This window comes from Danio rerio, chromosome 14 (assembly GCF_052040795.2).
Source record: "Danio rerio strain M-AB ecotype USA chromosome 14, GRCz13ab, whole genome shotgun sequence".
NCBI classification, from domain to species: Eukaryota; Metazoa; Chordata; class Actinopteri; order Cypriniformes; family Danionidae; genus Danio; species Danio rerio.
This window is the reverse complement of record NC_141034.1, coordinates 45,630,065-45,650,019: the sequence shown is the minus strand read 5'-3', so window position 1 is coordinate 45,650,019 and position 19,955 is coordinate 45,630,065. Positions and strand designations below refer to the sequence as shown.

The window sequence follows — 19,955 nt, the reverse complement described above, 5'->3', positions numbered from 1 at the left end:
GCAGTCGCATCATCCAAGTGGATGCTGCACACTGGTGGTGGTGTGGAGAGACCCCCCTCATGATTGTGAAGCGCTTTGGGTGTATGGCCATACACAATAAATGCGCTATATAAAATACACATTACATTACATTACATTACATTACATTATGAAACAGATTGTGTTTTTATTTCTGGGAATAATGTTTCTAAAGGAGCTGTTGTTGACATGGAACTGAACCAGATTTTGGTAAAAATGCAAACATGAAAATAAAACTGAATTTTTAAAAACATCTAAGAAAATGATGTGTACTAACAATGAAATGACACAAGGAGAAAGTGCTGAACCACTAAAATATATTTAACACTTTTTATAAAAGGTGATGGCAGCTTAAAGACTTCAACAGTGTAAGAAATCTGGATTGTTCTGTGGGTCTCGTCTATCAAATCTGAGCTTTAATTTGTATTTTCCACTGGATTCAGGTCAGGTGATTGGCTGGGCCATTCTACAGCTTGATTTTGTTTCTCTCAAAGCATTTGAGAGATTCCTTGGCTGTGTTTTGAGTCATTGTCTTGCTGAAATGTCCACCCTGGTTTCATCTTCATCCTCCTGCTAATGTAGATGTTGGACTGAAGCTGCTAATATTAATTTACAATGAGGAAGGGCAGATGGTTGCTGAAGAAATACTGAGAGATTTCAGCTGCTGTCTAGGCTTTCACTGCCTTTCCACACCTCCCTTTCTTCATGTGTTCAGTACATTTTCAATTTCACTACACATAACTTTATTTGTGAACTAATTAGATTTGTTTTCTTTCCATACATGAGTTTCTTTGGTTGTTTCCAACATCTGGTAAAAAATTCAAGTCAACAGCGTCTTTACAAATATGTTTTCTGAGAAAAACGGTAACGTGTTCAATACTCATTTTCTTCAGTGTTCATGTGAACGATGTACTGCAAACATGTGATAAACAATTGAAAGACGTCACCAATTTCACACTGAAACAATATAATTTTAAACACTTTGCAGCTCAAATGTTTTTATGAAATGTAATTAATTTTTCATCATCTAAACATGTAAAAATCTCATTTTTGTTTGTAACAGGGTCCTGGATCAGACGTGTCATCACAAGATCATGAGAAGGTGTGTATTTTTGTCTTTGTCTTTTCTGTTCTGCACTTGTCAATTACAGAACGTTCTTTACACTTTCAAAGAAAGAACTGATGACAGCTATTCACCGCTGCATGAAATTCCTAAACAGCTTCCTAAAAAGGTTATCATTATGCGCTGTGGAAAGCATCTTAGATATGTATCTCTTTAAGTGTTTGACTAACCAGATTTTCCAGATTCACTAGTAGACGTGCTGATGTAAATGTTGACGAGCTGTGTTATGTAACACTGTGCTCATCTTTTGGATGCTAATCTGAATGCTGTTTGCACGCTCCCAGGCTGCCTTGATCATGCAGGTCCTTCAGCTGACCCCAGAACAGATCGCCATGCTGCCAGCGGAGCAGAGACAGAGCATCCTGATCCTGAAGGAGCAGATCCAGAAGACGGCAGGCGCACCCTGAACATGTGTGACGTGAGCGCTTTTGTTTTTCTTGCATCCATAGAGAAACAGCTCATTATGCTAATTACAGGTTCTGTGACAATCTGGAACATGCTTTTCTTTTGTAACAGAACAAGATACGATTCATTTGCATATGCACAAATGTGGAAAAATGTGTTTCTGTGATTGCAGGCCCGCCTGTATGCTTAAATCGGACGCCCATCCCCTGTTCACAGTCCTACAGCTGTAATTTCTTTGTTGTTTTTGTTTTATAGTGGTATTTTCTCATTTTCAGTTGTATACTAATAGTGGTTGAACAAATAAACGACTGGACTTTGAAATAAATTACTGGATATTTTTTGTTAATGCAGATATTAATTCCTGCCTTTATATTTTATTTAAAAATACTAGAAAAACAAATATCAAACTACATACAAGTAAAACAAACAAATGAAATAAAACTAACCAAATCAAACGAATGAACCAAACAAAGAAAAACAAACAAGCAAAACCACAAACAAAAAAATTTAACAAAACAAATCAAAGCAAACAAATGAACTAAACAAACAAATGAAACAACAAACTTTTTTGTTAATGCAGAAATGTATTCCTGCCTTTATATTTTATTTATAAAACTTTAGAAAAACAAAAAACAAGTGAAGCAAACTAATAAAACGATGTGAACAAAATGAAACCAACAAATCAAAAGAATGAACCAAACAAAATGAACAAACAAAAAAATTTACAAATGAAACAACGAACAAACAAAGAAATAAACAAATCAAACCAAACCAAATTAACAAACAAAAATGAACAAACAAAAAAAGAAAATTAACAAATCAAATGAATGAACCAAACAAAATGAACAAACAAAAATGAAAAAAAGGAACAACAAATTGAAAACCAACCAAACAAATGAATAAACCAGACAAAATGTACAAACGAAACCATAAACAAACTGGATTTTTTTGTTAATGCATAATTAGTTCCTGGCTTCATGTTTTATATCTAAAACTTTAGAAAAGCAAAAATAAAACCACAAATAAAACGAAACTAACAAAATGAAACTAACAAATGAACAAAACAAAATGAACAAACACAAACAAACCTACAAAAAACAAATAAAACGAACAACTGAAGTGAACAAATGAAACAACAAACAAATGAAATTAACAAAAATTAATGAACGGACAAAACAACAAACAAATGAAATAAATTAACAAAAACATTATGTACAGCATACATTAATGATACATTTCGTTTAAAGGCTACACAACCACATTTGTTGATACAATTAAAAAGACATTTCCTGTTTTGCTTTCAAGAAAAAGGTGAAATTTCCAAAACATCAGTGTCTTTTTCAGTAACTTCTTGTTCTGCTAATTTTAGAACTTTGAACTTCTTTACACAAAGAGGTGTTTATTAACATTACACGTTTAACTCATCTGATTTCCTGGATTCCTGATGACTCGTATCTAACCAGGAACTTTGAGAGCCAGACCATGAACAAGAAATACAATAAGTGAACCTTTGCCTCAGACATGGGATTCGTCTCTTCTAGTGACGTGCTCAATTTCCAAGAGGGGAAATTAGGTCTTCTGTTTTTCTCGTCACGATAGTGTGGAAAGTTGTAAAATGCCATATGTTGATCTTGCAGCACAGTCTGTATTGTGAAAGTTCTTCAAGTGAATTAGATTTCCTTAATATTTCCTCAAAAGTTCTCTTTGTTGAAGTAAAACTTGGTTCTTCGGGGATCAACATCAGAATATTTCACACATTTCTTCTCCAAGTCCTTCGCTAAGGCTTGTGGGCCACACAGGAACGTTCCCACCACAGACCTGCGCATTGTGAAAATAAACACTGTTGGAGTATTTTACAACTGGCACAGAAACCCCAAAATAATGATTTTATTCCAGTGTATTGTCTTCAGCATCAGTTCAGGATGAGTGTTTGCAAGAGCACTGTGTATTGTATGCGTGTCATAGTGTAAATGACTAGAAATAACAGTAATAAACGGTCAAACTACTTGCTCTACAAACAAGTGTGTTTATGAGAATACATAAAAACAGTATTATAAAAAAATACCAATTTGCAACAGTTATTTTCACGGCTGGAAGTCAATCTTGAGCCATTGAGTTTCCAATAGACATGTCCATCCTAGTGTGATGTGAAAGAATAAGGATGTACTCCCACTAGGGGTGGGCGATTTTTTTTTTTTTTTTTTTTTTTTGATTTTTTTTTTTTTTTTAAAGAGTAACTTGAATTTACGTTTTGATGACTATTTAATTTTATCTTAAATCGAGAAATTAAGTCGGCGCCAATAGCCTAGTGGTTAGTGCGTCGACGCATAGCACGGAGGTGCTCGCAGCGATCCGAGTTCGGTTCCAGTCTCGAGGTCCTTTGCTGATCCTTCCCCTATCTCTGCTCCCCACACTTTCCTGTCTCTATATCTCCACTGTCCTATCAATAAAGGTGAAAACCCCTAAAAAATAATTACAAAAAAAAAAAAAAAAAAATCAAGAAATTACGAATTTTTAAACTTTTTTTAATATTTGATACATTATAATGGCACCAATGCGCTTTGGTTCACTCTCTGTATGAAGCAGGTGGCGCCGCTTGGCGACACGCCACGCAGCGCCATGGATTTTAGAATTCTAAACCGATTTCTATACATACACCGGTGCCGCCCAGCCACGATTCAGGATGCAGTTTATATTTCAGCCGCACCATAGAGCGCCATCTGATTAGTTTCATGTTAAATATCGTGCGAATTTGCGCGTCTGGTGTGTGATACTTTAAACTGTCATGTGCGCGCCATGTCGCGGCGCTTCTGGTGTGCGACCTGCTTGACTGTCTGTTAAAGCGTGAAGTCATGTAGGATTTTACTTGATGCGTTAGTCTGAGTCACGTCTTTGTGAATTGTCAAGACATATTCCCTCATCAAGTCGATAAACTCAATCTCAACATGTATGAAGGACATGAAAAACCGCACCGATCTTAGTTCGAACCGCGCTGATCTTTTGGTTTGAACACAAGCAGAGGTGAGGGCCTGTAGCAGTGAAAACAAAAATACCCGTCCCCATGATGTCATTTAGCGGACCTAGTTGAAAACCAGACAGATCAGGCAGCATACTACAGTGAGTGGTACAAAGCGCATCAAATGATCGATATTCAAAAGGGGTGGAAAAGTAGATTAAATATATTATTTTATATTAGACACACATCTGGTGCTTGTATTTGCTCCGGCTATACGTCCACAACTTCATACATTGGGTTAAATTAGGCTTTACAGTTTCCATGTTCAGTCCTTCACTTCCACTGTATCTTTTTAAGAAAAAGGCAGCAGCATTACAACCTGTCATTACATCAGAAGACAAAGTCAAAGCCGAGCTGACAGCCAATCTTTCCTAGGCTCAGCAAAACTTGCAAAAAATACCTCTGTTCTCATGCAATTGCAATATTTACACACACACATACATATATATATATATATATATATATATATATATATATATATATATATATATATATATATATATATATATATATAATAATAATAATATATAATAATTAAAATCATCTGCAACGATATTCAACTCCTGAATTTGTTTTACATTTATTTACGCCTTGTTGACCAATTTATGTATGGCATGGCCATTAAAAATACAATGTTCCTTAACCAGATGGTTTTTCAAGTTACTTATAAAGAGAATGTTACTTCAGTCATGTTGTTGTAATATTTTCAGTTGACTAGTTACACAAAAAATATCAAAATCGTGAATCGGTCCAACTTTATAAAAATAAAAAAAAAACTAGATTTCTTTTTTTTTTTTTTGCCAAATCGCCCAGCCCTAACTCACACTATGTACAGTTGCCTTGAACCGGGCCTGTGCACGCTTACGTCATCGATGATGCCCTGTTCAGTAAGCGCTCTCGCTCAGCACAGTGGAGATTTTTTAATATCGTTTAAGTGGGTTGATATGTAGTGAAATGCAGTCAAATATTTTGCAGAACACTTCTGATGCTCATAAACAATCGTAAAGTCCTTGTGCTGCAGGAATTAGGAGGTTTGCTGTAGGCGCGCAGCTGTCGTGCAGTGAAGGATTTGCGTATTTAATAATCTACGACAGTTTGCATTCATTGAACAGTAAGAATGAGTAATAAATTCATATCAAACAATCCCGTAAAGTCACGCCTCATCTTCAGTTTTGATCTCTGGCGCACTTACACTACAAGCGAACCGCGCTCTGGCACACCTCTTCTAACCGGGCCAGGGCCGGCCAAGTGAACTGTGCCTGAGCCTGATTCAGAACACTCACACTTCTCAAACGATCCGGGAAACGGGCCTGGGTACGGTTCGGATAGCATAGATCTATGAGTATGCCCTAGGGTCAAAATGTCAGCAGGGCACAAGCGGATTCTTGTCGTAGCTACATAAAAATACTATTGAATCACTGATGAAACTGTTTTGAGGAAATTTCTTGGTTTCTTTCCTTGAGTTTGAATGTTTAAAGACTCATGCTGTCTATGGAGAGCTCTCTGGTTTCATCTAAAGTATCTTTGTTTGGATTACAAGGTTGAACAAAAATCTTACGAGTTTAAGTAAATCATTATTTGGGTAATCTATCCCTTTAATACCTGGTGGAATCATTAATACACATTGGCTGACCGCTTGTGAGCAGATCACTGAAAAATCATGTTAATACCAGGTGGAAGAAAAGAAGAAACAACATTGTGAAGAATTAACAAAAACTTACGATGGGTTTTCTTGACGAACTTGTTCAAATTCTTTATCCCAGTTCGGCCGGCCATAATGAGTCTTCTGTTTTAGACCGGTGATGATATCAGTATCTTTATCAAAGTGCACCATTGCATGGTCTGCCTGTAAATGCAAGATTAGATATCCCATGACACACGCGCACACACATTACTCACATTTCAGCTTGCTTTTCAAATGGGTTTATTGCACATACATGACTCTGGTCCCATCCGGTGAGGTAGAGTTTATACGTGAGGAAATCCCTCATTCCTCGTTCCTCCATTTCTCTTTCAAGCACTTGCAGCAGATCTGCAAACCACTCAAAGGCGTGTGTTTCCCTACACAGCCAGTAGAAGTAAATCTAAACACAGAAGTCAGAAATGAAAAGGAAAGTCAGTTTTAAAGAATGCCGATCTTCGTTATCGAGAACATGAAAGCAACATTTGTGATAACACTGCAGCAAAAGGATTGATTATTTTTGACCTTTGCACGCTGCTTCCTTATTTTCATCTCATTCATTCTTACCCTCTTTGTTCGTAGTTTGGGGTCTGAGTCCTTAAACTTGTACCAGATGGATTTCAGAATGGAGGCAAATGGGGTCACTCCAATCCCCGCTCCCACCAGCATGCTGACCTCATAATGAAAAACATCCTCACTCGCTGTTCCAAAAGGGCCGTCCACACCCATCCTGATAAAAAATGAGACCCCAACTTATTAATAATCATTATATCAGTCTTCCTATGTAAAATAACACATGGTTAAGCTTAAAACATCCATGTTTGCTCTTATTTTTTGTCAAGCAAGTGAAATATTATGCTAAAATCTTCACCCAGCTCACATAAAAGTGGTTCCAAACCTTAATAGGTTTGTTTATTCTGTTGAACATGAAAGAAGATATTTTGAAGAATGTTTGAAATCGGTATCTATTGATTTACATAGTAGGAAAAACAAATACTATGCAGGTCAATGGTTACCAGTTCCCAATAATTTCCAAAATGAACCACATTTCGACCCCATTTCAGAACTGCCTTAATCCTTCATGACATAGATTCAACAAGGTGCTGGAAATATTCCTCAAAGATTTTGCTCAATATTGACATGATAGCATCACGCAGTTGCTGCAGGTTTGTCGGCTACATATTCATGATGCGAATCTCCCATTCCACCACATCCAAAAGGTGCTCTATTGAAATGAGATCTGGTGACTGTGGAGGCCATTTGAGTAAAGTCAACTCATTGTCCTGTTCAAGAAACCAGTCTTAGATAATTTGCGCTTTGACATTGCACATTATCCTACTGGAAATAGCCATCTGAAGATGTGTACACTGTGGTCATAAAGGCATGGACATGGTCAGCAACAATACTTAGGTAGGCTGTGGTGTTGACACAATGCTCAATTGGTACTAATGGACCCAAAGTGTGCCAAGAAAGTATCCCCCACACGATTACACCACCACCAGCCTGAACCGTTGATACAAGGCAGGATAGATCCATGCTTTCTTGCTGTTGATGCCAAACTCTGATCCTACCATCTGAATGTTGCAGCAGAAATCGAGACTCATCAGACCAGGCAACTTTTTTCCAATCTTCTATTGTCCACTGTAGGTGAGCCTGTGTGAATTATAGCCTCAGTTTCCTGTTCTTAGCTGACAGGAGCGGCACCCTGTGTGGTCTTCTGCTGCTGTTGCCCATCCACCTCAAGGTTCAACATGTTGTGTTTAAAGATGCTCTTCGTGATACCTCAGTTGTAACGAGCCGTTATCTGAGTTACTGTTGCCTTTATATAATCTGGAACCAGTCTGGCCATTCTCCACTGACCTCTGGCATCAACAAGGCATTTGCGCCCACAGAAAATCCGCTCACTGGATATTTTCTCTTTTCTGACCATTCTCTGTTAACCGTAGATATGGTTGTGCATGAAAATACCAGTAGATCAGCAGTTTCTGAAATACTCAGAGCAGCCTATCTGGCACTAATAACCAAGCCACGTTCAAAGTCACTTAAATCATCTTTCCTCCCCATTCTGATGCTTGGTTTAAACTGCAGCAGATCGTCTTGACCATGTCTACATGCCTAAATGCATTCAGTTGCTGTCATGTGATTGGCTGATCAGAAAATTGTGTTAAAATGCAGTTGCACCTAATAAAGTGGCCGGTAAGTGTATATTACTATATTAACTTGCAGTTTACATTGAAGTGTAGCTAGTATGGCCGCACATACAGATAACTGACCAAATCTTGACATAAATGCGATTTGCTATTGGCATTTATAACATGAAAACAGTCATGGACAGAAATATTCTTGACATTAATAAATTGTTGTTCACACTAATATAAAAACAGTTGCTCATCTGGTTATCTGAAAACCCACTAAGTCACGGTTACCAAATTCACAGATTTCTCTATAGAATGTGGCCACTTTAACAACAAACAATATTATTATTATTATACTACATGTTAAAGGATTGACATATTGCATTAGAAATGTTTATATGGTTGCACCAAAATATTTTTCTCTACTTAATGTAAATTCTACCAATGATTAAAAACCCTACTAGGAAGATTACACTTTTGTAAGGTGCAAGAGAAAACGAAAACCTGCCAACCCTGAAAACCATAGCTCTATGTAATAGTAAAAATCCACAAAAGTACATACTTGGGTCCTTGTCCACCTTCTGGTAGGTTTTCGACCATCTTAAGGAGCTTTTCAGTCCAGTCTCCAACAGAGCGGATGTGCACACTGAAGAAGTCCTCTTCCGGGGCTGAAGTCAAGGTGAACGGATGCCACTCCAGCTGAGAGATGGCTGGACAGTTGAGGAACACATACTGGCCCACATCCATGCTGAATCCAGGCTTCACCAGCTGCAGCTCCAGCACTTTAGACGGGCGGATCACAATCTAGCATAACAGAATGAATACCGTTGGACATTTCAGAGCAATCGTGACTAATGAAGAAGACCATTTTGACAAAACGTCCATGAAAACACACCTTCCTGTAAGTGACAGGCTGCATGTAGCGAATGAAACGAAGCAGCCGTTCACAAATGTAAATGATCATCGGTCCAATAACGTACATCCAGGTCTGTGACAGAGAAATCACATTACAATACAGTTCCATTTAGCTAATGTTGAAATACTTAAATTGAAACCATACCTGTACAGCATTTATTGATCTTAGTTCAACATTTACTAATGAATAAAGAGCCCCTATTATGGGTTTTTGAAAATGACCTTACATGTAGTGTGTAACAGCTGTAAGTGAAGGGAAATATCCAGCTAAGGCTTAAATCTGAAAGTGCACCGTGTTTAAAACGATTGATTCATCCATAAAAGAGTCGACTCAGTGATTCAAAGGAACCGCAGCTGTAACGCGACTTTAGCCATGTCGACGTGACGTCGATACAGAACTCAAGCCTGTGAGATGCGCGAGTCTGTTAAAACCTTTTTGTTGTTTATTTTCATCACATCGTGATCCATCAAATCTGTGACACAGCTTCAATGCTAATCAGTAGCACCAGTCACTGGATACCAACTCACAAGCTGCGACGAAAACCGCATACTTACATACTATAAAGTACGCTATAACCAATATGCGAGCAGAGTAGTATGTCCGAATTTATAGAATTCGAAAATCAGTATGAGAGAAGTGCCCGAATGACCTACTACTACCGGCGAGATACTGACGTGCGCATCCCATGCATGCTATGCTATCTCATGATGCCCCATGAGAGAATTCATGAGTGGGACTAAAGCGACGCAACTGACGCAGGCAATTCAAGTGACCATGACAAAATGCCGAATGTAGTACGTCCAAATTCCACTCATACTTCTCACATTCATACTGTATAGAACGTACTTTTCTAACAGCCGAGTAGTATGTTTACATTCAAATGCAGTACCTACTGAGTAGTAGGCAGTTTCAGATGTAGCCACAGTCTGAAAATAGTTTCCTCTCCCCTTACTAACCCCACCTACTCCCTTAGCTGTCTTAAATCCAGATTTGCATTAATAGAGTAAAAGTCTTCATTCACAAAATCAAAACATTAAAGCAAACACTCAAACATGAATAATAAACAATAATTATCAGACATAAACCTAATTATAATCTGATTATCAAACCTATTCAGTCCTGACATAATAACTGAAAAAAAGAAATGTCTCTCACAACCGCATTCACCAACGCTTACCTGAGGAGACCCTCCTGCAAACTGTGGAATTGGACATTCAGGAATCTTCCCCCAGTTATCCGGCTGATCTTCGCAGAAGGAATTATTGTGAGGCGGATCCGTCGTGACCTGTCCTCGGACAACACGCCTGGAAACCAAATAGCCACAATATTTATTACACTTTATAATCACAAAACTTGATGCAATTCCGAGAGTCCCTCACACAGGTGAGTGGGACTGACAAACCACCTGTAGATAACACACTCTTTCTCCTCTCTGACACTTCAACTGACACTTGCTTCAGTTTTGCAGATTTGCACTACTAGACACATTCTTACAATCAATCCATATCTCTTTAAACAAAAAAAAAAACACTGCATTTATTCCACATGTGAGTGGGCTTGATAAACCACCTGTAAGAACACGTTTCTCTCTTTCTATTAAAATAAACACTCCCCCTTCTTACTCTAGCTCTTAATTCTCTGAGCACTGACAGTTCCTTAGTATAATTAGCATTTCCTCCGTGTATTGCTTCTTGTTGAATTACTGAATGCCTCCTCAATTGTAAGTCACTTTGGACGAAAGCGTCTGCTAAATGTAAATGTATCTACTGTGAATTAGTTGAATAATTAGGCTCAGCTAATTGATAGGTCTTACCCTGCGCCGTGGAAAACTAAACCAGCAAAGAAGACGATGAAGAGGTGATGCGTGTACCAGAAAACCTCAAAATAGCTTCTGCGAATGACTTCCATTGAGGAAGTGATCATGAGGATGAGGGCGAGAGTTATGACGACTCCTGTGAGACCCGCAATACTGGTGAATACGAAAATCATTGGAGTCTGGAATACAAGTACAGACACAATTAAAGCAGGCATATCACAATACAGAAGATCCATGAAGCGTGTTCAAAAGTTTGAGGTAAGATATATATTTTTTTAATATAGTAGCAATATTAAAACTGCAGATGGGAAATATTTTAAATATAATAAAGTGCTGTGATTGCCAAACTCATTGAGTAAAATATTTATAATTATTAATATATGTATAAGCAGGGCTTTACATTAACACCCGCCAAATGCGGGTAGAATGTTTTCTTAAATCAGGGTTTGACAATAAGGATGGCCCAATATGCGTGCAAATGTGATCTTTGAATCGAGTAACAGCACGACTGAAAACAATAACTGTTCGCGCGAGACAAAGCAGGTGAATACCGTATGAGAGGATGATTACTCGCCACATCACATCACCTGTTAAAAGCGCGCGCTCCTGTTTACTTGCGCTTTTTTCCGTTCACTTGCGATATATTTATATATATATATATATTTTTTTTAATATATATTTGTAAGCAACAGCAGCAGTCAATGCTTTCGATTTAATTATTCTCAGACACGTGATCATCCTTTCATTATCACTCGAGGTATGTTTTTACCTGCTTTCTTTTGCTCACAGTTATTTTTGTTAATATAGTTTAATTATCATCCTTTACAATAACATTTCTTTAGTATGAGATTAACAAAATTGTGGCTAGTGAAAAAGGCAAGTGGCTAGTAATGTTGGAAATCTACTAGCCACAGTGGCTGGTGATCAAAAAAGTTAATGTCAAGCCCTGTGTATGAGCATACATTGCTGTTAATAACATGTAAGGCTCTCTAAAATGATTATTTAGTGTCACTATTAATGTAATCTAAATAAAATCTAAATAAAACTAAATGACCCCAAACTTTCGAATGGCAATAAATGGGTCAAAGTGCACGTCAAACTAAGTTTACTCTGATTTTAAATAGATAGAGAGCATCTTAAATCTTAGCATCTTTTGTGATGTTAAAATATGCATCAAACTATTCTCGCATCAGCATCACTGTACTTAATACAATTTATAAAGCAATCACTTATTATATTATTTTTTTCCATCAGATTTGTATTATTTTATTTTGAAATTATGTGAAAAAAAAAAAAGACAAACCATTGGCATATAACAATGTGCATAAAAAATACACGTAATAACCAAACACAGGAATACAAGAGGTTGTTAGATAATATTAATAAACTATACATACTATATTATATATCAATATAATATATATATATATATATAATTATTTGCTCTGACAGGACTGGTTTAAACTTTTTAAAACTCACCGTAGAATTGGAGGGAAAGGGATTAAGGTAAGTGGTGTTTAATTCACTGGAGTCTTGGAGCAGGGACAGCTCAAAAGCGAGATCTCCGTCTTCACCCTCTAAACTGTTGCTGTAGCGCTCCGCATTAAACAAGTGAGCAATAGTGTGAACCGCTGTGTTAAAGAAAGGATATTACAAGGTCAACATTAGACACAATACCAGCAAAAAATACAACATGAAATAGCTGTAAAAACAATTGTAAAGTTGGTTTAGTGCAAGCGTTTACTCGCAAATAAATTCAATAATTTCAAAATAAATGTTTTAAGGTTTAATGCCTGTTTACATCATTAACGATGAATACTTGAGGGTTGATGCTGCTTTAAATGCATGTGTTCTATACAGCAGGACTGATTCTGATTGTTTCTAAAAGTTGTTAATGGTTCATCAGCTGGAAAAAAAAAAGATTATGAAAGTGTTTACAACAATCCTCAGTGCATAATTGTGGTTATGTAATTGCTCTGACATTCATAGACATTTGAAGACATTCAATATTGTCTTTGCACAGCTTCCAACCTCACTCAAAAATATGACATTTGCTGTTTGTTCAAACTACTTATTTAAAATGAGTTGAAACAACACAATTCTTGATCTTTTTTTGGAAAAAAACCTAATAGTTTTATGTTTAATGCAGTTAAAATTGTAAAAACTGGTGAGTTGGCATTTTACAGTGCAGATACTCAGTTAATACAGGGACTCAGGATTCGTATGGGGGATTCTACAATTGCGGTACATTGTGCTTCTCCAAAATAAACCTTCTATTATATTTCAAAACAAAAACCTAAGCGAAAAAGTTTAGAACTAATAACACAAATTCTATCAATTCATGTCTAAAAATAATGCTTGTATGTGTATTAAGGAACATTTTGCCTTGAAAATCTTCAAGACTCCCACTACACAGATTTTTGACTGTGTTTATCTTCTGAATCCTACATTCAGCTGTAATAATCATGAAATAATTAAGTAATTCATTAACTTTCCTTTGGCTTAGTCCCTTTATTCATCAGGGGTCGCCACAGCGGAATGAACCGACAAATTATCCAGCAAATGTTTTACAGAGCAGATGCCCCTCCAGCCACAACCCATCACTGGGAAACAACAGTACACTTCTCAGAAATTCCAACTGGCCCAAGTAGGTATCGCTGCAGCCCAGAGACCTGCAAGTGGGAGGGATTACACCGCAAGTAGGTTGGGTGACCTCCAAGTGGGAGGGACTTAAACCACAAGTAGGTTGGGTTTATCAGTTTACTGTGAGGTTGGGTTTAGGTGTAGACGTTCATAAAACACAACAGGTTACTGTGAGGTTGGGTTTAGGGTTAGGTGTACACATTCATAAAGCACAATATTGAACTCTAAATACGACTAAATAAGGTTTGCGCAGCCCACTTGGAGCTCCAAGGCCCACGCACTTGGAGCTGGCTCCGACCTCCGTTTATACCCTTCTCAACTGGCCCAGCCGGGACTCGAACCAGTGACTTTCTTGATGTGAGGCGACAGTGCTAACCACTGAGTTACTTTGTCACCCTTATTTTGCATTATTTTTCATTAATAATGTAGTCAGTTTACTGAACATTGTTGCATATCATTCCAGATTAAGTAAAATGAATGGAAAATGCCTGAAATGTACCTTCAATTCTTGAATTATAGAACAATTGATTATCTATATTATTAATATATCACTATACTATATTTTAGTAATGAAAATTAATATTCACATTATGACTTCTATATGTCTATGTGGCCTTATTAGACCATTCTAGTATTATTACAGCAGTCCTGTCAGATGAAACTGATATTAAATCTTGTCAAATATATTTCACTTGGTTAATGTTTAATCAGATTTGGCCTAAATGATTAGCTACATGCAGTGTGGGTTAACGTGTGATAACCGTGTTATTTACAAAGTTAAACTGATTATCCTATTGCATCATGAAAAAAGCAGGGGTGTGAATGTCTATTCCTGTAAACACAGACTGCATGATTCAGTTTAAAAGCCTAACCCTAGTTTATTATGCACAACAACTTCCTGTTACCATTTCGATAAACTTGCTGTTTACCTGTCATTAGAGCAATCATGTAGGCCACCAGCTTGTGGAAAGTCAGATTTTTGTCCAGCTGTTTCCTCACTGTTCGTCCACAGCACTAAAACGGTGGACATAAGGGCAGACAGACTTAGAGGGTCTCACATTTTGTTGTAAACTGAAAAGTTAAGTCTGTAACAGCAGCAGCAGCAGCTCACCACGAAAGAGCCGCGCAGCAGAGACAGCAGGTTACGGCAGACGGGCAGGAGAATCAGCATGCAGTTAAAGTTGAGGACGGCGGCTGGAGCTCTGGCCCACGCCAACGCAGACTGGAAATAAAAGCAATATTGCATTAACTTTTGATGTTGGAAATTCAACTCTACCGTTTATCAAAGTGACTTTATAGACATTTTGGTTTAATAAAATGTATAATAAATGATATATAGAGAAATAAGTATGAAAAATAAGAGAAAATGTACGGGCAGCTTGTTATAAGGTATTTGTACAGTGATATACAACACCAACCCAGACAGTATATCACCTTAAACTATTAAAAATGTTAATAAAAGTCACTTTTTCAAACTTTTCAAGGTTAAAAGTTGTTGGGAGAAAGATGCAAGTCTTATAGTGCAATTCAAAAGCATTAATTAAATGGGGAAAAACTCATTTCTGAATATTTTTATAGAGTGGATATCATAAAACTAAATCAAATACTTTCTCTTTTGATTAAAGGTCAAAGGAGAGACGTCTTATTTTATCACCTGATCAAATTTTGTTCACTTGGTTCATTTCGTATACTTAGAAAGCACATTAAATGTAAGTTACTTTACCAAAGTAGACTTTAGTAAGACATAAACTTACCAAAAAAACTACTTATTTTCTTTAGCCTATTGTTGTTATTATTATTATTATTGTTGTTGTTGTTTTAAATTTTGCATGACATTTTCTTCAAGGTTTATTTTAAAATGTTGCTGCTGTAAAGCACATTGGAGTTAAATGTGCTAAATATACTGTAGAGTGAAAACTCAAACTCATTACTTCAGCTTGTTACAACTACATGAATAAGTTTCCACTTAATTCATTACAGTTTTCATTGATAATTAAATTGAAAAAACTTTTGGTGTAAAAAGTTGAAAGACATATTTTTTAATTTGATCCAATGAGGCTTTTTTCAGTGTAAATTGACCTTGACCTCTTAAGTAATGTTTATGATAATTTAATGTCAGTGTCCAGGATAAATGAATGCACCCTCACAGATTTTTAAATGATCTCGCTTTTAAATTTTTGCATACGAGATGCATGTCCGGGTCTGTCCATGCAGCGTCTGGTATCACATTGTCTACAATCCTGGATTTCTGTACGTCTATGGGCCAGTGTCTCCAGTGAGTGCTTTGCAAATAAATCTATGTGTTTTGATAATTCCTGTGATCCAGTGTGTTTATGAGTGTGAAGTGAGCCGAGTAGTGACAATGCAACACAATTAAATATTTACGCAAGTCTGGTTTATTTTATAAATTTTCTTACAAAATATGTTACGGTCATGGTGCAAAAATGAGCATACAGCAATTAATTTGTGAGAAGACCAAACCAAAATCATGGAGGAGATACAAAAAAATCTATAATTTTTGTTCAATAATTTAAATGTATTATTCTGCATATTCTAAATTTCTTCGGCGACTACTTGTTATGATAATGAATATAAATGCTTAACAACTTCTTTATTATAATGAATATACAGTCCATATTTCATTAAGGTGCACTCCTTGAAAATATTTATTTTGGCCCACCATTGCACTGAATAATATACTGACACAACTCTGAATAGTAATAAGCAATTAAAATAATAATGATAGCCTATGGATAAAAGGTCGGCCAGGTAGTTACAATGGCTGTGGGTTAAAGTAGTTGAATTCCTTTATGACACTCAGCATATTTCTGTAAAAATTAAATAATGTGCTTTTTCTGACCTCTATTAAAATATATAAAACATTAAATTGCATTTTAAACGAGTAAAATACTAACAAAAAGATTTAAAATGACATATCTAATATTTGAATGCTACAATCAGGATATTCAGTATTTATATTTCATCAAATATAAGTCTTTCAGTATATGCAACTAATTGATATTGGTCTAAATATCCCTGACAAGAGTTTTTTTTTTGTTGTTGTTGTGTGCTGGGTTCCACATGATCAATTTGTGTTGGGACAACATGAAGGAATTAAGTTAGCTTATTAGTGCTTACAAATTGATATGGATTGAACACTGAGCCAAAAACTCAACAATGTAGCTTCAGCTCATTTTAAAATAAACAGCAAGTGTAATTTCCTGAGTGTATGTTAAATTTTGTTACACTGAATGACCCTTTAGTTAACGTCTTCTAAATATCGTGGTAATTATAACCCATTCTAATGTACAATATATAAAGCTGCACTCTTGATTAGCCCACTTAAAAATACTTTGTATTCCTCAGTAAGTCCTCATCACTTACCCCTAAAAGTTCTCGAGTGTACTCAAACCGCTCTCCTTGGTCATAAAACAAGTAGAAGTGGACAAACAAAGCGATGTTTATTGCCATCCACACCACCTACAAACACACAGACAAATCAACATAAGACCAATTCGATTATAACGGTTTATAGAAGTACATTTGTAACTAAATAAAGAAGTAAATTTACAGTAAGAAGTATATTTGGAACTGAATGCTATAATGAGGTAAATAAACGCTCTTACCACGATGAAGGCGCTGAGGCCGTGATTGATGATCCAGTTGCCCATCTGTACTCAGTGAAGCTGCAGCAGAAATGAATGAGGACTGCTCTCGGATGAACGCTATATTTATTACTCACCTGTCCTGTTCACGACTCCTCCCACTGCTCAGATCAGGAAACGGGCAGTGAAAATATAAAGTTCATGTGGCATGTCTGCAGAAATTCCCGAGAGGAAGGAGTTTGATGTGAAGGCGTTTGCTTTAATGTCTGAAGCGCGTCGCGGAATGTGTGACGGAAACTGTAATTACATGATCGATGGGCCTGGCTGTTTATGCTGTTATATAATGTCAGCTAATTTTAACAAAACAAAAATTCAATCTTGCCTGCTGCAATGATATTTAGCCGTTTGCACAGTAACAGATAGATAGATAGATAGATAGATAGATAGATAGATAGATAGATAGATAGATAGATAGATAGATAGATAGATAGATAGATAGATAGATAGATAGATAGATAGCAAACCGGTAAAAACAATAAATTAATAAATAAATACTCAAACAAATAAATAAATAAAACAAATAAATATGCAATTTATTTATTTATTTATATATGCAGAAATGTATGAATTTATTTATTCATTTATTTATAGCCTATATTTGAATATTTATTTATTGTTTTATATATTTATTGTTTTATTTATATCTGCGTATTTATTTATTTATTGTTTTATTTATGCAGAAATTCATGGATTTATTTTCTCATTTATTTATATATTTGCAAATTTATTTATTGATTGATTTATTTTTGCAGATTTATGAATTTATTTACTAATTTCTTTCTTTATTTGCGTATTTATTTATTTATTTATAGATTTTGTCCTCTATTATAGTGGCCGATATTACTACAACATTTTATATATAGGCTAGCCTATATAGAAATAATAGGGCCAATTATTCCCCTGGCTCACTTATTGTACAAACAAAAATATTATAATTCAGCATTTTCTTAACTGTGAAGTGTACCAGGACTAGAGCAACAGGATTAGCAAAGCAGGACTAGTAGAGTAGTCGTAGTGTGTGTCCCATGGTTGTGTCATGTCTGTATGAGGATAGGAATATGTTGAAATAATAGGCCCAATTCCTTCCCTCGGCCTGGCTCGTTTATTATACAAACAAAATATTATAATTCAGTATTTTCTTAATTGTGAAGTGCTAAATATAAATGTCCAATTTATGAGTCATAAAGGAGAAAATGTTTGTTCTAGTGTGTGCAAATTACCCCTAATTTAGCTGATAATGCATATTTAAAAGAAAACATGAACTGTAATATGTATATTGTTTAAATAATGTAATCATTAATTGGAGAAGTAAGGAGTTGATAATTAATTATGTTTAACCCGATTTACCTGCATTGATTAGCTAATATTTTAATAATGCATGTTGTATCATTTCTTATTATTTCTTTATTTAATTGTTTTTCAGTATTTCCGGCGTGTAAATGCTCCCTGAAAGTCACGAAGATTGAGGAGAGAAAAGAATGTTTCTTATGAAAAAAAAATTGATTTGCGTCAGAAATCCAATCTGATGAAAAGACTGACAGCCAATCAAATCGAGTAGGCGGGGCTTTCCCGTTCACAGAAGTGTTTTAACCTTTTAACCAACGTGTAATGATGAAATAATGAGGTAAGACGAAAGTAACTAAATACCAAAGCGAAATATTAAATTTCTGACAACTGTTTTGCAATGGAAATATGAAACGACCAATAGTTATATCATGTGACGAAAAATACGGACATTTTAAAGTCAAATTTCACTGTTTTGAATTGTAATTGGTTGAGTTGTCGACATGTTTCATGTAATGCTAATCTAACTCTTAACTGTAACTTACGTGAGGACACTTGAGCTCTTTTGCGTTTCCAATATATTATGAAAACATTTACTCTTATGTGTATTTTTTAAATACAAATTTGTTTTAATACAAATTGTACTTTAAAATTTAAATATCGGTGGCTGTTGCCTCACAGCAGGAAGGTCTGGTTCCGACTGGGTCAGTTGGCATTTCTGTGTGCAGGGTATCTGCAGGTTCTTAAAAAGTCTTAACGTTACATTAAAAAAAACCAAAAAACCTTTTTTTGGTCTTAAAAAGTCTTAAATCCACTGAAATATTGAGGTGTAGGTCTTAAATAATTTTAAACGGGTCTTAATTTTGGTATGTCTATTTAACCCTATACGCAATTGGGCCAACATCCATCCAATAACTAACAATATATTTTATTAAAAGTTTAAAGAAATGTTAAATTATTAACTTTAATTACTTAATAATATGGTTTAATTATGTTCATTATAATAACAATAATTTTACTGTGTTTTTTAAGGCTTTAACTTGGCTATTAACATTTAGCCTTGTGTAAGTCTGAAATTTAATTTATTTTAGTCTTAAAATGGCCTTAAAAAGTCAATTTGACTTGATTGAACATTTAGAGACCCTGTGTGTGGACTTTGCATGTTCTCCCTGTGTTGGCCTGGGTTTCCTTTGGGTGCTCCAGTTTTCCCCACAGTCCAAAAAGACATGCGGTACAGATGAATTGTATAAACT

The 19,955-nt window shown here is 35.8% G+C and overlaps 2 protein-coding genes across 6 annotated transcripts in view; one reads left to right on the top strand and one right to left on the bottom strand.

Moving 5' to 3' along the window:
- The window catches only part of cstf2 (cleavage stimulation factor, 3' pre-RNA, subunit 2), a 31,282-nt gene extending 29,411 nt beyond the window's left edge, over positions 1 to 1,871 (top strand). For 2 of the 4 annotated variants that reach the window (XM_087280273.1, XM_087280272.1), the window contains 3 exons: positions 1,082 to 1,120; positions 1,426 to 1,559; positions 1,658 to 1,871. In XM_087280273.1, coding sequence (XP_087136399.1) covers positions 1,082 to 1,120; positions 1,426 to 1,548 — 162 coding nt within the window. In that variant the 3' untranslated portion in view covers positions 1,549 to 1,559; positions 1,658 to 1,871. 4 annotated transcript variants of the gene reach the window in all.
- A 10-nt stretch (positions 1,872 to 1,881) lies between these two features.
- Positions 1,882 to 17,459, bottom strand: nox1 (NADPH oxidase 1). 2 transcript variants are annotated; one of them, NM_001102387.2, is given in 13 exon segments: positions 1,882 to 3,364; positions 6,284 to 6,408; positions 6,500 to 6,646; positions 6,811 to 6,973; positions 8,941 to 9,182; positions 9,274 to 9,366; positions 10,472 to 10,598; positions 11,108 to 11,289; positions 12,590 to 12,741; positions 14,683 to 14,767; positions 14,865 to 14,975; positions 17,138 to 17,233; positions 17,380 to 17,459. In NM_001102387.2, coding segments are annotated over 13 exon segments (1,695 nt in total). In that variant the 5' UTR covers positions 17,425 to 17,459; the 3' UTR covers positions 1,882 to 3,237.
- Between the last annotated feature and the right edge of the window lie 2,496 nt (positions 17,460 to 19,955).

Coding starts and splice junctions, on each gene's coding strand:
- nox1 (XM_087280511.1), bottom strand. CDS start 11,283: ATGATTTTCGTATTCACCAGTATTGCGGGTCTCACAGGAGTCGTCATA. Junction 9,367..10,471: donor TTGCAGGAGGGTCTCCTCAG/GTAAGCGTTGGT, acceptor TCTCTGTCACAG/ACCTGGATGTACGTTATTGG. Junction 9,183..9,273: donor AGCCTGTCACTTACAGGAAG/GTGTGTTTTCAT, acceptor CTGTTATGCTAG/ATTGTGATCCGCCCGTCTAA.